Genomic DNA, 20,273 nt, shown 5'->3' on the forward strand with positions numbered 1-20,273 from the left:
ATATCAAACAAGTTTTATAATACTCATTTTTAATGTTATAATATTTTATAAATTTTAAGGAATATGACCAAAAAGATTTTGTAGGTATTGAAGGGGGGTCTCTGGGAGGAGTTGGAGTACAAAAGGGAAACAAGAATGTGATTTAATTCTATTTACTTAAAATGTTTTTAAATGTTAACAAATTCAGATAAATTGAAACCATGTATTTTTTCTCATCACAATGCAATAAAAGTTAAAAACAACTGCTTTATGTAAAAAGAGAGAAGTTCTTATGTTTATATTTAAAAGTTCCTTAAGTATGAAGGACCTTATGACAATGAAAACAAGAGTCTTCATTTGGTGCATGGTGGCTGGTCAGAGGTCTTGGACTTGATGCAGTGACAGTCGTGGGGTTTTACGTTCTAGGTGTGTCTGCGGCTGTCAGATTTCTGAACCTGTGTCTCAGCTGAGGATTTCTGCTGCTAAGAAGAACTGACAGGATGCAGATGCAGGTCTATTATGTATCTGCCTCCTAGGATTTCCCGTTGGAAGGAACTCTAGTGGTTTTTCTTAGGGAAGCCCTGCTTAGAAGCTAGGTAAAGGAAGCAAGTCAACAAGCCAGACTTTAGGAGAGTTCCCAGGCTTGCTACCCAGCTTAAGGGAGGCATTAAGCTTTGACAAACGCAGGCTCCAACCTTTTCACCTCCACAGGCCATTTGAAGTCTTCGCTCATGCTTTCTGGAAAGCAGACAGATAAACAGCTGCCTCTGGCGGATGAGAGAGAGTTCAGTGATTGAATCCAATACATTTAGTGAATTTGATTTGCTTCCTGTTTGTCTCCTGGAGTCTTCAAAGGATGAGCTACATAGCCGGACAGAAAAACAGACACACCAGATCAGCTGATCCTCAGTTCTCATACATGAGGTAGTATTCGCATATGACCCATGCAGTAAGCCCCCATAGACTCTCTCTAAGTTTAAGTACCAAGACAAGGTAAACTCGATGTGAAGGGTTACAAATAATATTATCATGAAATCTGCAGGAAAATGATGCACCTGGAAAGTGTAACATTTTTCAAGGTGAACCAAACTCAAAAAGGATAACCTCAAATTTTCTTCCTCATATGCAGCTCCTAGCCTATAATGTATACATGAATGTATAGAAACAGTAGTGAGTGTAAGTATAGTATAAAAGTTCGGAAGGGGACAGAAGGTCCGTGTTAGGTGATGGAGAGGACACGAGTAACCACGGAAGACATGAGGCTCCTTCAGCTTTATAGTTTGGACCCCACCATGTTCTTTTCTTTATTTGTGGTAGATACTTCAACTTTCTGAGTGTTAAAGTAGTAAGAGCCATTGTTATACTCCAAAAGAACCCAACGTATGTTATCAGAGCTGGGCTTTTCGATTCTATCGATCATGTGTACAGTAGGAATCAATCATAACTAAACAGCTGTTGAATACATGTATCCCATTGATCCACTTAGAAAAAGGCAATTTTAAAAAACATTTGGTTTGGGGGATGGATTTTGTAACCTGGAAATTGTCCCTTTCCCCATTTTCTACTCAAACTTCTTCAAATCATTCCGTTACAGTGTTATCTAAAATGTAAACTGTGTTGTTATACATAAAGTATGATGTTTAGATGTAAAAACAAGAATTATACTGTGTGGTTTAGGGAATAGCAAAAAGAAATAACTCTCTATAAATTGACTAGAGACTCATTTTCCCTCCAATATGTCTTATCCACAGTCAGTCAAGTGTCTATGTGTGGAATGCAGAGATGGAGAGAGCAGATACTCTTCTCACATAAGGATCTAATCAGAACCATTGGTAAGAGTGTAATATAAAAAGATTTCATGTGCTTAAGTGGGAGTGGCCTCTGGTGGCAAGGTCACATGTGTGGGTTTGGGCATCTTTTGCAACCTTGGTATTTGGAGCATGGTTCCTGGGTTAGTAGTCTTAACACCAGTAAGGAATTAGTAGATGCGAAGAACCCCCAGGCCCTGCTCTGGACCTACTGGATCTGAATATGCAGTTACTAAAGGTAGGCTCGTCTAGACACTAAAACATGAGAAGTGTCACGCAAGACAGATCCCACTTTATACTCAGTTCTTCTGCTTTCCAAATCTATCTTGCCAGGCACTTCGAGAATACTTAACTGTCCAACCCTGAATTACTTTGGGTATTCTGTGTTATCATTTCTTCAACGTGGTGTTCCCTCCTTTTTCTGCACGGCTAAGCCACTGATACTTACTGCCCTTAGGAATGATTATATAGGATGAGGAACGTGTGAGAGGTGCACCTGCTTACACAACAGCCACTAGGGTGTCTGTAAGTGAAATCACACTCCGTGTTCCAAAGCCACCTACCTGTGTCCACAAATGAGAACACAGCAGGTGTTCTCAAATAATCAAATAAGGCCCGGGAGAAATAGCTCGCTACCGCCACTAGGTGGCAATAGAGTGATTTTGAGCCTCTCCATTCAGGGCTATGAGCTATGGTCTGAGTCGTGCATAGATAGCTAGCTCAGAACCTTTGTGCAGGCCTCACCTGTTCTCAGGTGGCTAGAGGAAAAGCTGCAAGGGATGCTTGAGCCTTCATTTCTTCCCGCCCGTAGAGAGCCCCGCTTGCCTGGGCCACTGAACAAGTCCCCGCAGCTGTTGTGGAGAAGTAACACAGGTGCGATGGGGTTCAAAGGAGAGAACGCCATGTTTAGAACTGAATCAATCACCTAGGTTCCCCGTTTAGGTGAATCAAGAGTCTAAGGCCTTTCACACGGATTTCTTGTTGGTCTCTTCAAACCGGACCATTAACTTGGGCTCATTCCAAAAGGAAGTGTGCACATTGTTGAAGCCATCTGTTCAGACGGAATTGACTGCTCCTAAGAGATCGACATCGAAGGTGCCTAAGAAAATACTAAGCCTCTAACACTAGAGATGGCCTGTAAGCTAAGGGTGAGCTCTGTGGTCAGGGACGTGTGAGAATCTGAACATAACTGCAGGCTTGAAGGTGACCCACATGGTAAAGAACTGGAAGGGAAAGCCACATTTCTCCGCATACTTATTGAAACAGTAGGCTTATAGATTAATTCTCATTTCCTTTAGGCGTCCCTGCATTTTCTAAACTTCCTGCAGTGCGCTATCATGTTTTATTGTTAATATTAAAAGCCACAACCGTTGATACGGAATTTATAAATGAAAACCGATGATGAAGAAGAATCTCAGATGAAGTCAAGTGTGCGCACTTGACTCCTCAGATGCTCAGGTGAAGCACCCAAGAGGTTTGCGGTTGACCGTCACCCTCATGATACCGTGGTAAACGTGGCCTCGGTGGCGTCAGACAGTGACAGGTATTTCAGATTGCCAGGCTTAGCTAGCCCAGCAGAATTATCCAGCGCCAGGTCCTGATGAGAAACTCTGTCTCAAAACAAGCAAGCAAGCAAGCAAGCAAACAAACAAACAATGTGGATAGCTCTGGAGGAACACAGGAAGGTGACCACCATGCTTACCACATCCCTGTGTATGCACATTCCTAAACATGCACAGGAATGCGCACGCGCGTGTGCGCACACACGCGCGCACACACATACACACACACACACAAACAAGCACACACACACACATGCACACGCACACACACACACACACACACACACACGCACACATACACGCACACACAGGTCAGCATAAGTCTATCATTTCAGCTACTCCGGAGCTTGAGGCAGGAGGTCTGAAAGTTGAAGGTCAATCTGGGCAACTTGGTGAAACTCTGTCTCAAAATGTAAACCGTTAAAAGAGGGCTGTGGATAGAGCTCTACGGCAGAGTCCTTACCTAGTGTATGTGAGACCCTGAGGTAAGTCCCCAGTACTGCAAAAAGGGAGAAAAGTTAGGTTTTAAGTAACACCCATTCAAACTATTTTTAACTACCGCCTCTCTGCTTTTTGACACTCCCGTGACTTGGTCTATTATGAGAATCTAAGAACTAATACATTGGTACCGAATGGCGGCTACCATCACCACGTTGGACCCAACCCTGTAGAAAACACATGGAGACAGCGCTTGATGAAGGGGAGTCTAGACACACGGGAGCTGACCTGCCTGGGACTACCAGTCCAGAAGCAGCAGCACTTTCCTCAGGGGCAGAGAATGGAGTCTCAGGTGTGGGCCTACAGGCCTTTACAACCACATGGCCAAGTCAGTGTGTATTTACACACTGGTCCTGTGGGAACCTTGGGGTTCCGGCCTAAAATGTGGAGTAGAAACTTGTAATAAAGGGGATGCAGGCTGTGGAGCTTCTTACCACATTCTAGCTGCCTCTCAAGATTTTAATTGTGTGAGGGATGATACAATCATTAGTGTCTTGGCAGAGTGGCTGTGGCCTCTGCTCTTCCCTCCCCTACAAGCATCATGAACAAAGGACAGGCAGGTGCGGTCCTGTTTCACAAGGTCTGTCGTGAGAAACTCCTCAGTGCGGATTCCGGTTCTACTGCTCCACAGCACCGGCTTTCCTAGCTCTGTTTCCTCTCCTGAGAAACTGGGATAACCTCCTCAGTCATTTCCAGGCATTAAAGTTTACGCCATGTAAACGCCAGGAAGGACCACGTAGTGCATAGTTAGGAACTCTCGATAAGCGGACATTGTCTCCATGGTAACAGCCCATCTGGGTGGCAACGTTTTTCATTTCGGGCCCGTATTACCTCCAATGAGGTGTAGGAGCAGGCAGTAAGATTCTGTGAAAATGACAGTCTGAGAAAAGTCATTGCACACACACACAGAAGAGAACCAACATTTTCAGTCAGTGGGGTGTCAGGGCTCGGGACACATCAATATGCGACCTTAGTGGATGAAAATACAGCCACCATCACATATGTCTGGCATATTTTGAGCTGGTCTGAGAAGCTGCTGGCCTTTGGATAGCTTTGAAAAAAAAATGTTCTTAAGACAAAAAAATTTGTAAGTATAAATTGTTATGAGTGTGTGTGTGTGTGTGCGCGCGCGCGCGCGTGCTTGTGTACACAGGTCTGCATATGTAGACATGTATGGGGGAGCTGGAGGTTGACACCAGCTGTCTGCCAGGACAGGATCTCTGACTGAACCCGAAGCTTGCCAATGGGTGGACTGGCTGTACCAGGGAGCACCAGCGATCAGTTCTAGGTGAGGACACTTGCACCAGCTTTTGTGTGAGTGCGGGGGATCTGAAGGAATCTTTCGACCCTGGGCTCACTCCCTCAGCTGGCAGAGCAGCATTACTGAAGTACACACGCCCCTCTTAATTTATAAACTCAGTTGGAGTTATCATATATATCCAAGCTAGTCAACGATCGATCATGGCTCAGCTGCTCTCAAGACAGACTCATGACATTTACGTTAGCCTGAAGTTGGGCAAATTTTCTAATACAGACCAGAGTCCTCTAACAAAGCACGGAGCGTGTCACAGGTAACTTATTAAAAAGGACACTGAAAGTGAGGCTTGGGAACTGTGTGGTAGGCCCTCACTAATGCTGGATGTTTTACTCGTGACTTTCACTGGGTAAATGACAACTTCAGCAAGGGCGTTGGCCACACTTGTAATGTCAGTATGTGGTAAGCTGGGGAAATGAGCAGGAGCTAGCTGGAGGCTAGCCTGGGCTATATGACCTCTCCATAACCTTTATTCAATTCCCCTTCTCACTGTCTCATAAAATGTGCTCTCTTTGTCTCTCTGTATTTCTCTCCTCTCCCCCCACCCCTCCCCCACACACTCAGGTTCTGTGGCTGGAGGTGCCATCTATCTGTCAGCTCCAATCAGCTGACTGTCCTGGAGCCTTAGATTTTTGTGGGGCTTCAGTGCATATCAAAGTGATAACATTTTTTTTTATAGTCCATGCATTCTAGGCAATTTACTAATCCATAGCTGGGCCAGATATCCTCAAAGAATGGTTGATGTAATAGTTTTGATCCCTAATTGGGGAATTGAAGCGAGTAAGATTTTTCAAGAAATGGCAGTTACCTAAGCTGAAACTTGCTAGTTACGTGGAGAAATGAAATTTGTAGAGCATCCTGATCTCACGCAGAATCTGCGGCCAGGATTGTCTAGCAAGACACAGGCAGACAACCAAGAGGCTCTGGCGAGGCCCTGGGAGGCCGGAGGGTGGGGTCAGAAGGTTCTTTCACGAGACAGTAGGATGTAGGGTTGGTTGTCGAGGGTAAGGAGATTGCAGTTTATTAATTAACTCAGTAATCGGCCCTTCAATTCCTCTAGCGCCAAGCGATGACTAATTAGTTCCTCTCGCGTACTTAGCAAAAAACCAAGGGGAGGCGGCAGGGCAGTGGAACCACGGCGTGCGGGCTGTCCTTGGATGGCGGTGGGTGGTGGGGATTCCTGGGCCCGCGGGACCTTGCCGGAGCTGTCACTAAGGGAGAGCACAGGGCGAGCTAGGCGAGTCGCAGCTTGCAGGAGCCGCGGGAGACGTGCGGCGTCCCAGTCCGACTCAGCCAGGGTGGCACCTTCAGACCCCCGGCACAGCCCGAGGCGCACGAGTCCGGGCGTGGCGAGGGGGGGTGGTACCAGACGGAGGCGCGCCTCCTATTGGCTGCCCGACGCCACCCCCACACCAACGACGATATAAGCGCAGATGGCGCCAGGAGCAGACCAGCGCCCCCGCCGCCGCGTCTCTGCCGCTTTGTGCTCTCCCGCCCGCCATGGCCAGCCTTAAGGATCTCGAAGGGAAGTGGCGCCTGTTGGAAAGCCACGGCTTTGAGGAGTACATGAAAGAGCTAGGTGAGACTTTATCGCCGAACCCCCTCCCCGGGTCCTCATCCTTTTGTGGATGTGTTTTGGTTCCCTTCCGCCACGCGGCCGGGGAAGGCTGCGTGGAGCACCTTACTCCACGCGGTTAGGATGGAGTACCCGCATTTGCCGCCGGCTCCGGACGTGGTGGCTCACCCCGCTCCTCTCCTTTTCTGCTTCTTGCCACCACCCCCCCCCCGAAGCAGCCCCTCAGTGCTCCCGGTCCTTCACAGGTGCGTGCCAGCCGTCCTGCCGTGAACCCCCTACAAACAGCCCCTCTGTTGCCCCTAAATGTTATCCCCACCTCTCTTCCTATCCTCACCTGGTGCCACCGTCCTACCCCATCACCCTCCTCCGGCCTGGCAGCCTTCCACTCTCTTTTTCCCACCTTGCGGCATCTTTTGTTCCTCGATGGCGCCAGTCCCCTTCTTCCCCCCCCCCCCCCCCCCCCCCCCCCCCCCCCCCCCCGTCTCTGAGAGGACACCGTGTGGTAGGGCGTGGTTTCTGCGGAAGCTCCTTAGAGGCTATGAATGATGCTGCTTAGATCCCTTTTCTCCGCAGCACTTGAGGTCCTCTCTCCTGGCCGCTGGCTAGACGTGGCACCCGCGGCGCAGCACGGGGGCGACAGCTGGTGGCATGTGGGCGAAGCGCGGAGACACCCATTGTGCATGGTTGTCGTCCTGTCGTCCATTCTGTTCTGGTTCTTTCTCTTGGTTCTGGAGGGTGAGGAGCTAGGAGACTCGGACTTGGCTGGAAAACTATAATCAGAAACTGCTGGTGCTGGCCTGTGGTTGCAACTGCTACAAGATGGGTGTGGCATTGCAGCAGGCACTTACTCTTTAAAGCCTACCCAGAGAGTGGACAAGGTTCAAGTTCCCCCTTATTGGAAATACTGCATCGTTGTGTTTTGCCACTTTTGCCTGCTCTTAAGATGGGAATATGTTGGTAGACGCACAGAACAGACAACAAAATCGACCTTTGTCACAGATGCTAGGAAGTGGGATGGGGTTAGCGGACCAGGGACTCTCTCGGAATCCCAGAGGTACTGCTGGTGGTAGGAGGCAGCTTCTGGTGCTGCTGTTTCCAGTATCCCTGGACGTTCAGAACCAGCCTTCATTCTTTTAAACATCCAACACACTATGGGGCTAAGTCTGGCTCCTGATGAATCATGTTTGTGGTTACACTATTGTCAGAATGTGAATGCATTAGGGTCTTGTGTCTTCCCCGTGTCCATACTGGAAGACTAAATAAGGATGAATTTGGAAAGCTCCATTTGCTGTCCTCACCCCAGACGTGTGTGTGTGTGTGTGTGTGTGTGTGTGCGCGCATGTGAGTACGTGCGTGTGTGCGAATGTACGCAGGTGAAGTTGCACAGGTGTGACTTAGAACCAGTAGAGAGCACTGTTTGAAAGCAGCTGGGTGCTTGTGCAGCCAGTGGCCGGTTCTGAGGGAGTGGCTAGCTCTCCAGATTGTGGAGTGAGGAAGGTTCTAGGCCTTCCCCACAGATACTGGGCCATGCAGGAAGGAGCATCGCAGAAGACTTCGTGGCCGAGCATCCTGCTTGGATCAGAGTCTGCTTTCTTGTGAAAATATCCTAGGTTCCCTGTGAGTGTCACCACCAAGGACAAGTACATAAACTACTGCATAACTCAGTAATGTGGAATTTCATACCTGTGTAACTACTGTAAATAAACAAATTACACAAGATAAAAATCAACCAGATACTCAAATAGTACAGTGTTTTCAGAGAGCAAGTCAGGTTCCTAACACACAGAAAGAGCCTTACCATGGAAAATTACATTGTCACACAGCTTTAATATGTTTGTTCTTTCCCAGGGTGTATTTTCCCCCTACGTATTAACATCAGAGCCATGTTAACTCACTTAAAATACTGTGCTATTTGGATTGAAAGCTTACTCAAAAACATCTGCCAGCTGTTTTTATACTTACATTGTTGTTTTGGGAACATGGTCTCTATGCAGCTTAGGTTGACCTTGAACCCTTGATCCTCTTACCTCCCTGTCTTGAATGCTGGAATTACATGTATGTGTCACCGTGCCAGACCTGTCAGCTGCGTTAGTTAAGGTTAAGGAGTAAAGTCTTGCCTGACTTTCTGAGGACCAATAGCTCAGTGGCTAGTAGCTGAGATTTAGAGTCATGTTGTTAGCACGATATTTGCCTCCAGTGCTGTCACTCCTGGCTGAAGCCTGGCTCCCATCTTCTATCCAGCGGAGACATCACCCTTGCCTGCCCCCAGCTCGGGCTGCCTGAGAGGCTTCATGTGTAATGTGAGCAGGTCGGTGGGTGAGTGAGAAGAGGCTGGCAGGTGAAATGATTATGAACGAAGCCTTGCTTCCATTGCGCAAATGATGTCATTTCCCATCCCACAGGGGTAGGACTGGCTCTTCGGAAGATGGCGGCCATGGCCAAACCCGACTGCATCATCACTTGTGATGGCAACAACCTCACCGTCAAAACCGAGAGCACAGTGAAGACCACGGTGTTCTCTTGTGTCCTGGGAGAGAAGTTTGATGAAACGACGGCGGACGGCAGGAAAACCGAGGTCAGCTACCACATACTGCGAAGGGACAGAAGCTTCTAGATTCACAGATTATGTTGCATTAACAATGTCTGTACTTATGGCCTGGGGCTGAGGGGGAAAAAAATTACTTTCTGGAGTTGAATTTTGATGAATTAGTCAAAGTCCCAGGACTAAGAAACGAAGACGTCTTATGAGTCTCTAGATGCGCATAGTTGTGTTGTGAACCAAACCAATATGGTGGATGAAGTGCAGAGGGGGAGAGGTGAAGACCTGCTGGGGTGGGTGTGGGACGTGGGGGGGGTTCCTGCACTTGGGAAGATTATGAACTAGCCTGCGGTTTCTTTTGCAGACGGTCTGCACCTTCACAGATGGCGCCCTGGTCCAGCACCAGAAGTGGGACGGGAAGGAAAGTACGATAACCAGGAAACTCAAGGATGGCAAGTTGGTTGTGGTGAGTTTAGCAACACTTGGCAGCCACAAGTCGTCAGAACCATCTTTGGTCATTGGGTTTTTAACAAGAGAAGGGGAGTCTCGGGAGGAAAATACTCAAAGGAACAAGTTAGAAAAACAAGAGCCCTCGTTACTGAGGCAGCCCTTGTGGGGACAGAGAAGGGATGGGATTCTCAGGATGTGGCTGGAACAGTGTCTTGCTGCACCGAGGCACGGCCGTGACAGCTGGCAGGCCACCGAGCAGCCCTCTCCTGGTACAGAGATTCCCCCCCCCCAACCCCCCATTTATTTAAGTAAGAAATATTTGCCAAAAATGCATAAGTAATTTAGAGATCCTGTCCAGTGCTTGAGTCTGTAGGATCGCAAATATACATATAAACGAAACAGGCAGGTCCAGGTCTTCTAGAGTCCGGGAATCCTGAAAAGTATTCTTTCTGTTAGCCAGGTCCCTTTCAGGCTTTTTATAGGATTCTGCCCCTAACGTGCTATGAAGTGTATACAGTCGGCCTGAGTCTGTCTCTTTCTTCTCCTAGGAGTGTGTCATGAACAATGCCACCTGCACGCGGGTCTATGAGAAGGTGCAGTGAGAGCTCCATCTTCATCCTGGACAGGAGTTAGCTGCCAGAGTGAAGACGCTCAATTCAGTGAGCAGGTCATAAATAACCATACGGCCTCACTTCTTTGGTTTTTTTTTTTTTTTTTCATGACTGTTAAGTTCTCTTTATCACAAACATTTCCCACAAAACCCTTGTCAAACTTGGTTTATCCAGGATCATTCCTTTGGTTAGTGAATAAATAGTGTTTGTGCTAATTCATGATATATGTGTGTGGGTTCTTCGAGGAACTGGAAGTTGGTGACACATTAGAACACTTAGAAATTGAAAAACTCCCTGGTGTTCTTCAGGGTCCGTTATGGCTGATAGAGCCTAGCAACCTGTAGTCGTGGCCAGCTTCTTCTGCAGTGGATACAGGCCCAGTCATTTAAGCTTGCCCTATATCATTTGAACTTTGTCAATTCAGGAATTTGAGACTATTCCTATTGAGTGGTAGCTACATAAGTTTCACAGTATAAAGGAGGATCCAAGCTTATAAGTGACGTGGCTATAACATCTGTAAACCCTAGTGGAGCTCTCCTCTAGAGAATGGAGGACCTGCCATGTGTGCTGAGATCTGTCGAGAACATCTGAACCCTGGACAAGTGCGAAGACTATCCCAGCTTTGGAATGTGATGTGTTCCTCATCACAAGTTATCAAAGCCCCACAGCTCTCGGGTCTTTCTGTGTGCGTTTCCATCCGGAAGTATGCGATGTGCTACTAAGTAAAGAGTTGAGTTTCAGCGAAATGCTCTCTCGCGTTTAAGTAAAGAGTTGAGTTTCAGCGAAATGCTCTCTCGCGTTTCTCGGTCTCAAACACAGATACCCACAATCGGCGTTTGAGAAATAGGTGCAGATCTTTGTGTACACATTCCCCAGAAGAGCATCAGAGGGGCTGACTCTGTTATCTGCATTCCGCAAATATGGCAAAGGGTGTTTGACTAGCTAACTTATTCAAGGACACAGGAAGTAGAGCTGGGTTACAAAACTCAGTTTGCTATGTGCACTTTAATGTATTTGGTCATTCTCAGCACGGCCTCTTCCTGGCGTGTACAGCGACCCGAGGTTAAAGTCTCTTAGCGAACTCGGATTTTTCTGTGACCACCTCCCATGTGCTGGCATTTCAGAAATTACCTAAAGCTAGTCAGTCCTGTATTTCCAGTTGCTCAAGCAGCTGGACCGTGAGCTTCAGGTTAGCCTGGGCTACCTAACAGGATCCTTATCTCCAAAAGAGAATTCCTCGGAGCTAGTTGGCAGTGCAAGTGATTTCTTGGTCACCTTAGCCCCATGCTGGCCAGCGTGGGCCCATGAGCCGTAGGTGCCTAGCAGGCTCTGGAAATGTGGCAACTCAGTTGAGCTGTACGTAATGGAGTTCCAGAACATTGCAATGAAAAGTAGACCATCTCAGTGGTTTTTTTTTTTTTTTTTGAAACAGAGGAGGTAGAAAATCACCCGGGAACCGACCTGCAACCCTGCCTCGTTCTGAACATTGGATTGCAGTGTGCTACCACGCATCCACAGCATGGGGATTTGTTTTTGATTGGACAACACTTTGTCTGATGCATCGTCCATTTTTTGGATCTCTGTGCCTGCATCCTTCCATTTCCCTGTTTTCGGATAACTGAACATTTGACGGTCTCCCTGACCCAAACACTGGGCTAAGTACTCGAAGTGTTTGTGATTCTCAGAAGCAGTTGAACCGAGGTATATGAATTGGTTTTCAGGGTTGAAGACAGTGCAGAGCCCCAGACATGTTCCCAAGCTTTGTAAAGCAACTACAAGTCAGAATGGTGAGGAGTAGACCCATGTCACACAGACTGCCCCCCAACCCCCGGTTTAGCAGCCATACTGATGTCCGCAACTGTAGTGTCACCCCAGGCCCACATTTCATATGTGGTGGAACAGTTGGTGCTTGGGTTGAGGAATTTTGTTTTAGACTGTGGCAGGCATCGTAGGATTCTTAGCAGTTCAAGGGCGTAGCTCCAGAATGCCCAAGGCACCAATGTGTCCCAAGCACTCCATTATGTTTCTAGAAGCCTTCTAAGGCTCCATATACCAAGCTGAAGATCACAGAGATAAACATATGTCAGCTTCAGGGTACCTCTGTTCTGTTTCAGTTCTGGAATCTGAAAACCAAAGGCTCACTGATGGCTTTCTGTCCTCTTAAATGCCTAATGCTCACTGCACTAGGTTTAGTCTCGGAACATGTGGACTGTCTTGGGAGATGTGCTTCTACCCCAGGTCCATCAGATCTGATTTCCTTGCTACCTTCAATCCTTCATTGACAGTGATTGTATAAACAATGTGCCATTCCACACTGATCTAGCATTTTCTCTATTACTGTGTGGTGGGTAAGGCTTTGGGCAGATAGTCCTGGAGTCCAGCTCTTTTGTTTACCCCTTAACTACCTTGTGACATATTTGTGACGTAACTCATGCGAACCATACATTCTCTATCAAAGGAGGAAACACTGTCCTGCCCGACTCATGGAACATTCTTAAACATTAAAACACATTAAAGCACAGGGTCTGGAATAATGATAATAATGGGATAATGATAATAAAGGCTTAAAGCCCCACCTATACTTCTGAATAGAATTTCCTATAGTGGCGATGGCAAAAATGCTCTCTAATGTCTTTTCTGGCCATGATGGCAGGTGGATACCACATACTTGAAAAGTAAGCACAGTGGAACTGATCATTTTAACCTTAATAACTGAAATGCAAATGTAAATGCCTGCATATAGCTAGTGGTTCTGATTTGGACAGCACAGGGTACTAGCCTGATGTATTTCCAAAGTCAAATTTATATTTATTCCAAATTCATTTTTCTTGTAGTGTTCTCCGTCAAATCCATAGGAATGCAACCTTTAGAGTTCCCTGGGTAAAACTCTTTGAGGTTCTCTTTATTTTTGCCTTTAAAATTGCCTATCTAATAACCTTTTTGTTTCACCTTCAACATATAACTAAACTTCAATTACTTCTCAGTGTTTCCATATACTCTACCGTGGGTCAGACCCTATCTGCATCTCTTTACTTCTCTTTCTGCTTGTCTTTGTCCTTCTAGTCACCATTTCACAGTCACAGGTTACAATTCAGATGTTCACCGGCTGTAACAGACCTGTATCACTATGAGCCCAGCCCAGGTCATCAGTAAGAACCAATTCGATGGCCTGAAGAGATGGCCCAGTGTGTAAGACTGTGTGCTCTGATAAGGTATAAGGACCTGGGTTGGAATTCCCAGCACTATGCAATAGCCAGTCATGGCTGAACATACCTGTAATTCTAACACCAGGATCAGAGATGGGTGAATGCCTCTCTATCCAAAGCAGCGGTCTTCTGGCTCAGTGATAGACTGTGTCTAAACACATTGAGGTGGAGAATGGTAGAAGATACCTGACGTTCAGCTTCGACCTTTGCATGGTAACATGCACCCATCAATCATTTTTGTGAACCATGCACATGTGCATTCGTGCACTCTCAAGTATACATGCACACACACACATACACATATACACACGTATACACATACACACATGCACGCACACACTAACACACACACATGCACACACACGCACACACACCCATACACACACACACACATACACACGCACACACGCACACACATAACACACACATATACATATACATACATATATACACACCCACATACATACACACACTCTCACACATACACACACACTCATACACATACACACACTCACACTCAGACACACACATACACATGTACATACACACACACACATGCACACACATACACATAAGCACACATTCACTCACATACACATATACTCACACATACAGACATTCACACGTACACACACACACAGACACACACAGACACATACACAGACACACACATATACACACACTCACACACACAGACACACACTCACAGACACAGACACACACATATACACACACAGACACACATATACACATTCACACGCAAACACACACACACACACATGGACATACTCACACTCACATGCACAGACACACACACTCACACTCACACACAGACACAGACACAGGCACACACATACACTAACACACACAGACACACACATTCATACACACACAGACACATACACACTCACACACACATACACACACTCACACATACAGACACATACACACTCACACACATACACACTCACTCACACAGACACTCTCTCATTCTCTCTCTCTCTCTCTCTCTCTCTCTCTCTCTCTCTCTCTCTCTCTCTCTCTCTTTCCTGAGGACTGTGGAGATTGTTCAGTGCATAAAAATGCTTACAGTGCATTACAGTGCAAGCATGAATACCTGAGTTCAAGTCCCCAGCAACATTATAAAGGTTGGGCCTGCTCACTCCTCACTCGTGTGCTTGTCATGCCCCTGTTGTGGGGATCCCAGTGGGCAGTAGGTGCAGGAGAGTTACTGGGGTCTTCTAACTACCAGCCTAGCTTCAGACTCAGTGAGAGACACCCCGTCTCCAAGAAAAAGGCAAAGAATGATCGAGGAAGACATTCAATGTCTTGCTCTAGACTCTGCATGGGCAAACATAGGATTGTAAAATATATATACACCATGCACACACAGATAAAAGGAAAGAAAATTTAAAAATACATAGAATATGCTTGAGCTATGGACCCCACAGAGAATAGCACAGAGCATTGCAGGGTGTGACCCCACAGAGGACAGAGCACACACTGCAGGGTCTGACCTCACAGAGGACAGAGCACACACTGCAGGGTGTGACCCCACAGAGGACAGAGCACACACTGCAGGGTCTGACCCCACAGAGGACAGAGCACACACGGCAGGATCTGACCCCACAGAGGACAGAGCACACACTGCAGGGTCTGACCCCATAGAGGACAGAGCACACACTGCAGGGTCTGACCCCACAGAGAGCACACACTGCAGGGTCTGACCTCACAGAGGACAAAGCACACACTGCAGGGTGTGACCCCACAGAGGACAGAGCACACACTGCAGGGTCTGAGCCACAGAGGACAGAGCACACTGCAGGGTCTGACCCACAGAAGACAGAGCACACTACAGGTGGCCTTTGTTTCTCTTTGGGTCACAAAGCTGACCAGATTTCGCTTGCTGCCCTGCCCAGCATTATGAGAATAGGGAGAAAGTCAAAATTCTAATGTGAAATATGGCATCTACTGAAGATGAATGATAATAATGCTGTCATTACATTAAAAAGAAACATAAGGCAAGGTATCTCAAGGGACTATTCAACACCACTTCTCTATTGAACAAGCTCTGACCTTGAAGTTCACTTAGGCATCAATGAGATCATTATAGTACCACATCTGATTGCTGTGTCAACTTCCTCCTTCACACATCATTGCCCCTTCGGAGCCCTTTGGCCACCAATGGATACAACTATATCTCTGACTTAGGGCCTTTGTATCTCTCAACGTTTTTCCCCACTGCCTTTCCTGACTTACTATATATTTTCTGCGTTAGCTATGAAATTGTTTTTGCTGTTATCCATCTCCCCAACTGCACAAAGTAAGCTCCACAGAGAAGGAGCTTTTTATAGAGCTGCCTTCCTTACATTAACGACAGAGAAGTCTGCACTGAGAAGGCACCAATGTTATTGCTAAAAACAAAACAAAACAAAACAAAAAAAAAAACAGTCCATACCGGGCGTGGTGGCGCACACCTTTAATCCCAGCACTTGGGAGGCAGAAGAAGGCAGATTTCTGAGTTCAAGGCCAGCCTGGTCTACAGAGTGAGTTCCAGGATAGCCAGGGCTACACAGAGAACGAAAAACCAAACCAAAACAAACCAAAACAAACAAACAAACAAACAAACCAGTTCATTAATAAGTCAATTGCTTCTCATCTATTAAATGCTTATTTAACACATTTTAGAGTAATACATGATCATTCACGATTTTGTTTAATTTTTTTTTTAAAATCAGATTTTGTACCTTTATGTAAATTTTCTCAGGTTGTTTACCTACCCAGACACAGTGTGCTTGATGACTGGGGTACAAATATCTGAAACAGAAAGCAAGGAACTCGTCCTTGGCCTTTATTCTTGAGCTGGTGTATGGTAGCCTGATGTACGCTAGCCATTGGTAGCCTGCTCTATGTGGAAATGGGCTGTCCTTCTGGGCCTGTGTGAAAGGTGAGGACTCAAAACACAATGTCTGCTCGAAGGAATCAGACCCAGGTTCTATGTGGGCCACAGTGCAGCTTAGAGATGGATCATCACCAGAAAGATGGCAGGGCGTGCTAAACCCTTCACCCACATGAAGGGAATGGGTAAGAGATTATGTAACTGGCGTAACATTTGGATTCTATGTTTCCTCCCTTGAGCCTTGCTATAGAAAACAGGATGCACTTGGCCTCCTGCTCTCATCTCTCAAGTGCCACAGTTACAAGATGAGCACCACCATACACAGTGAGGCCTGGGATCCAGCCAGGGCTTCCTGCAAGCTAGGCAAGTATTTCGTCAGTTAAACTGCACCCTTAGCTCTTTTTGGTTTTGCCTTATTATTAACATTTTTAGTTAATGATAGAGTGCTTGCTGAACTGGTGGCTTCGTTATGATTTCTCATTGGTGCACACCGTTACTCTGTGTGATGTCTGCCCCTCTCCCTCTCTTCCCTTCCCTTTCTGGTCTCCTTCATTCTCTCCCTTTTTGCTTTTATGTCTGTGTTTAACTATAGACTCCACACAGGAGAGAAAACACGCAATATTTGTTTTCCCTTTAACCTCCTCTCACCCTGGCCTGCTCCTCACTCCCCTTCCATATCTTTGGACCCTTTTGTTCCTACACATAGTCCCTCATTTACTTTTGTGTCACACACACACACACAGACACACACATACATCCCTCCACACATACATACACACACCCGCACACACACATCATACACACACACACACACATCACATACACACCACACACACATCACACACACACCACACACACTTCACACACACACATAATACACACACACACATGCACACACACACACACACACACACGCACACGCGCGCACACACACACACGCACACACTCCACACCCCTCAGTGATAACTTTCTCCATCTGGCTTCTTTTGCTTACAGGATGCCCTCCCGTCTCACCCTTTCTGCTGCAGATTGGATTGCATCCTTGAGCACTGATAGCATTCATCTGAAAGTGAATATAAGTGCCTGAGGAGGCTGAGTCACAGTGAATCATGACAGTGAGACCCTTGCAGGTAGTTGGAAGCATTACTGTATGTCATATACACAGTGGTTCTATTTCACTTATTGCTGACAGGCTTTCTTGATTCTTAAAGCCATCAGCTGTTTTCTCAAACTCCCGGTGCTTGCTGTTTTAAAATCAGTGAATGTCTACTGCATTGTCAGCTGATTTAGGAGAATAATTACACCTTTCTCCTAGATTTTTTTTTTCCTTTTTTTCATTTTCTCTTAGCTCTGTCCTCTTAGAATTGACTGCTGCTCAGACGCTCCTGTGTGCTGGACTGATGAAGCTGACAAACTGGTTTAGAGAGCTGAGTGGCATGTCTTTTCAAAGTTGTGAAAGGCAGGGTGGTATGACTGGCTGCTGGTCACACCACTGCCACACCAGGGCTGGAAAATAACTGGAGTCTTGTGACATCTGCTCTGTCAAGCTCTGTCACCAGATCACAAGGGGCCATTTTCTTTCAGTCCAGTCCCTTCTTCTTCCCAGTCTCTTCCTGCACTGCACGCTTTGAAAATTTCTGGGAAAAAGAAAGTGTCTTTGGAAAAAAAAATTTTTTTTTTTTTTTAAAGGCACAGCAATGTATATACACAAAGAGCAATTTAAAGCCGCTTGGAAGTAGGGCAGGATAGGGGTGGGGTCCTTCTCCTGGAGCTGACACTAGAGTGAGGAGATAGAACATACACAGGTCAAAGGATCTGCTTAGAGGGATGCACACAGCTGGGACCAAGCAAACCCAAGCCACGTGACTGACACAGAGGGCCCAGGGAAGAAGCCACCTGGTGGCTCTCTCAAAGGTCATATTTGAGCTACCTGAGTGATGGACAGGGGTAGTCAGGCAAATATCTGGCTCTAGCGTATTGTAAGTGACAGGACACGCAGGGCAGGAGCCCCCGATGGGGACAGGGAACCACAGACGATAAGCTTGGAAAGGGGTGTGGAGGGAGGGGAGAGCAGGAGAGAGGGAGGGGCTGGGAGGAGAGAGAGAAAGGAGGATATGCTTCATCCAGATGTGAAGTAGTAAATAAATTAATCAGTGGGAAAAAAAAAGAGAAAGTGATGCAGGGCAAATTGTCTAAGACTCAAGCAGGGAGCACAGCCACGTCTGTACTCAGGAGAAACGGAGATGAAGCTGAAGGTCACTGACACCACTAAGGGGTATCCACTGGGAACTGAGAGGCGCCTGTTCAAATAAAATAAAATAAAATAAAATAAAATAAAATAAAATAAAATAAGATAAACCCTGATTTCACTTTTAGTGGTGTGAATGACAGACTGGATATTTGGAATAACACTCCCTGGAAACTTTCTTTGAAAGTAACTGGACAAAGTAGTTTTTAAGCTCTCCTCAAAGTACTGGTGGTTTAATAACATCGTGAGCTTTTCCTTGGCTCACATCTGGGAGCTGAGAGCAGCAAGCCCAACTGCTTAAGCTGGTTCTCCATGGACAGCCATTTGTGGAGGTGGGTGGGCTTGAGAGGCTGCGCTGGATTTCCTGCAACAGAACATGCGATTGGGGTCTTTGATGGCAGACAAGCAGACAAACATCTCCATCCTTTGTATACGTCTCAGAGACAGATCTCCAGCAGCAGGCGAAAATGTGCTGGTGAGCACTGCTTTGGCTAGCAGAGAACTGGAAAACACAAGTTTCTAGAAAGGGGATTGGTAGGGCTGGAGAGATGGCTCAGTAGTTAAGAAAGGGGATTGGTTACATAATAAGGCTATGTCTGTACAGTAAAACTCCAGCAGGCGTTAAAAAGATAAAAATGCTAATAGTAGTGGGGAAATTCACCCCCAAAGGAATACGTTATAAAATGAAAAATAAAAAAAAAACCTTGGCTATCAAATATCATATACACCATTGGGAGTTTGTATATGAATGCATGCATGTATGTAGAAGGCTATAGAACATATATGTAGAAGACTATAGAATAAGGCTGATATTGCTTATCTCTTAGAGGATGGGATGGTACTGAAATTTTGCTTTTCTTATGTACTTAGAAAAATGCACATAGCATATAAATAGCTTGATTCATATTTTAATAATACATTATTCTAGGAAGTACTGCAGAAAAGTACAGAGAATGAAATAAATACGCTTGGAAGTCTTGTACCAATAGAATAGCCATGTTAATCCTTCACTCCCATGTTCTCAAACAGTTCTCTATGCATTAATATGAAAGCACAGCTAAACATGTGATACCTGAGATTATCATGTCATTTTCTTGACATTGCTTGCTTTCTTTTAAATCTGTAGACTCCATGAGCTGTGTTCCTCTCACTTCGGACCACTAAATTTATGCCCACTCTGTGCTTGCTCCGTTTCCTGTTGATAGATGTTTAAGATTCTGAAATTGATTCAGATCATTAACTGGTTTGAAGAATATCCCCGAACAACGTTGCAATGAAATCATTCTAAGACATTTAAATTTTTCACTTTTCAGTTAGAGCCCCTAAAGTGCTTACTCGGGGTTTTAAACACACAGCAGCGTACACCGAGGGCAGCTGACAGAGATGGCATCATGACACTGAACGTATTGGTCGCCTGATTAGGGAAACTTCTAAGGTGCACAATGTTTCCCCCAGCAGGCAGTTTCATCACTAACCGGGATCGCAGCTTTCCGTATGTGCATTGAATATCTGAATCAGGGAACCATTTACTCTACAATTAAAGAATTGATGTTTGCTTAGTGGAAATATGCTTTCTTTGTCA

General features: G+C 46.1%; 1 protein-coding gene across 2 annotated transcripts; it reads left to right on the forward strand.

Moving 5' to 3' along the window:
- The first annotated feature begins 6,374 nt into the window (after positions 1 to 6,374).
- Fabp5 (fatty acid binding protein 5) lies at positions 6,375 to 10,562 on the forward strand. 2 transcript variants are annotated; one of them, XM_031376336.1, is made up of 4 exons: positions 6,588 to 6,741; positions 9,141 to 9,313; positions 9,642 to 9,743; positions 10,276 to 10,562. In XM_031376336.1, exons 1-4 carry the CDS (start codon positions 6,663 to 6,665, stop codon positions 10,327 to 10,329), a joined length of 408 nt encoding a protein of 135 aa, XP_031232196.1. In that variant the 5' UTR covers positions 6,588 to 6,662; the 3' UTR covers positions 10,330 to 10,562. The 2 variants fall into 2 exon arrangements, with proteins under 2 accessions (XP_031232197.1, XP_031232196.1); XM_031376337.1 differs by lacking the exon at positions 9,141 to 9,313 and having other exon boundaries at positions 6,375 to 6,741; positions 10,276 to 10,316.
- Positions 10,563 to 20,273: the final 9,711 nt, after the last annotated feature.

This window comes from Mastomys coucha, unplaced genomic scaffold (genome assembly GCF_008632895.1).
Source record: "Mastomys coucha isolate ucsf_1 unplaced genomic scaffold, UCSF_Mcou_1 pScaffold17, whole genome shotgun sequence".
Lineage (NCBI taxonomy): Eukaryota > Metazoa > Chordata > Mammalia > Rodentia > Muridae > Mastomys > Mastomys coucha.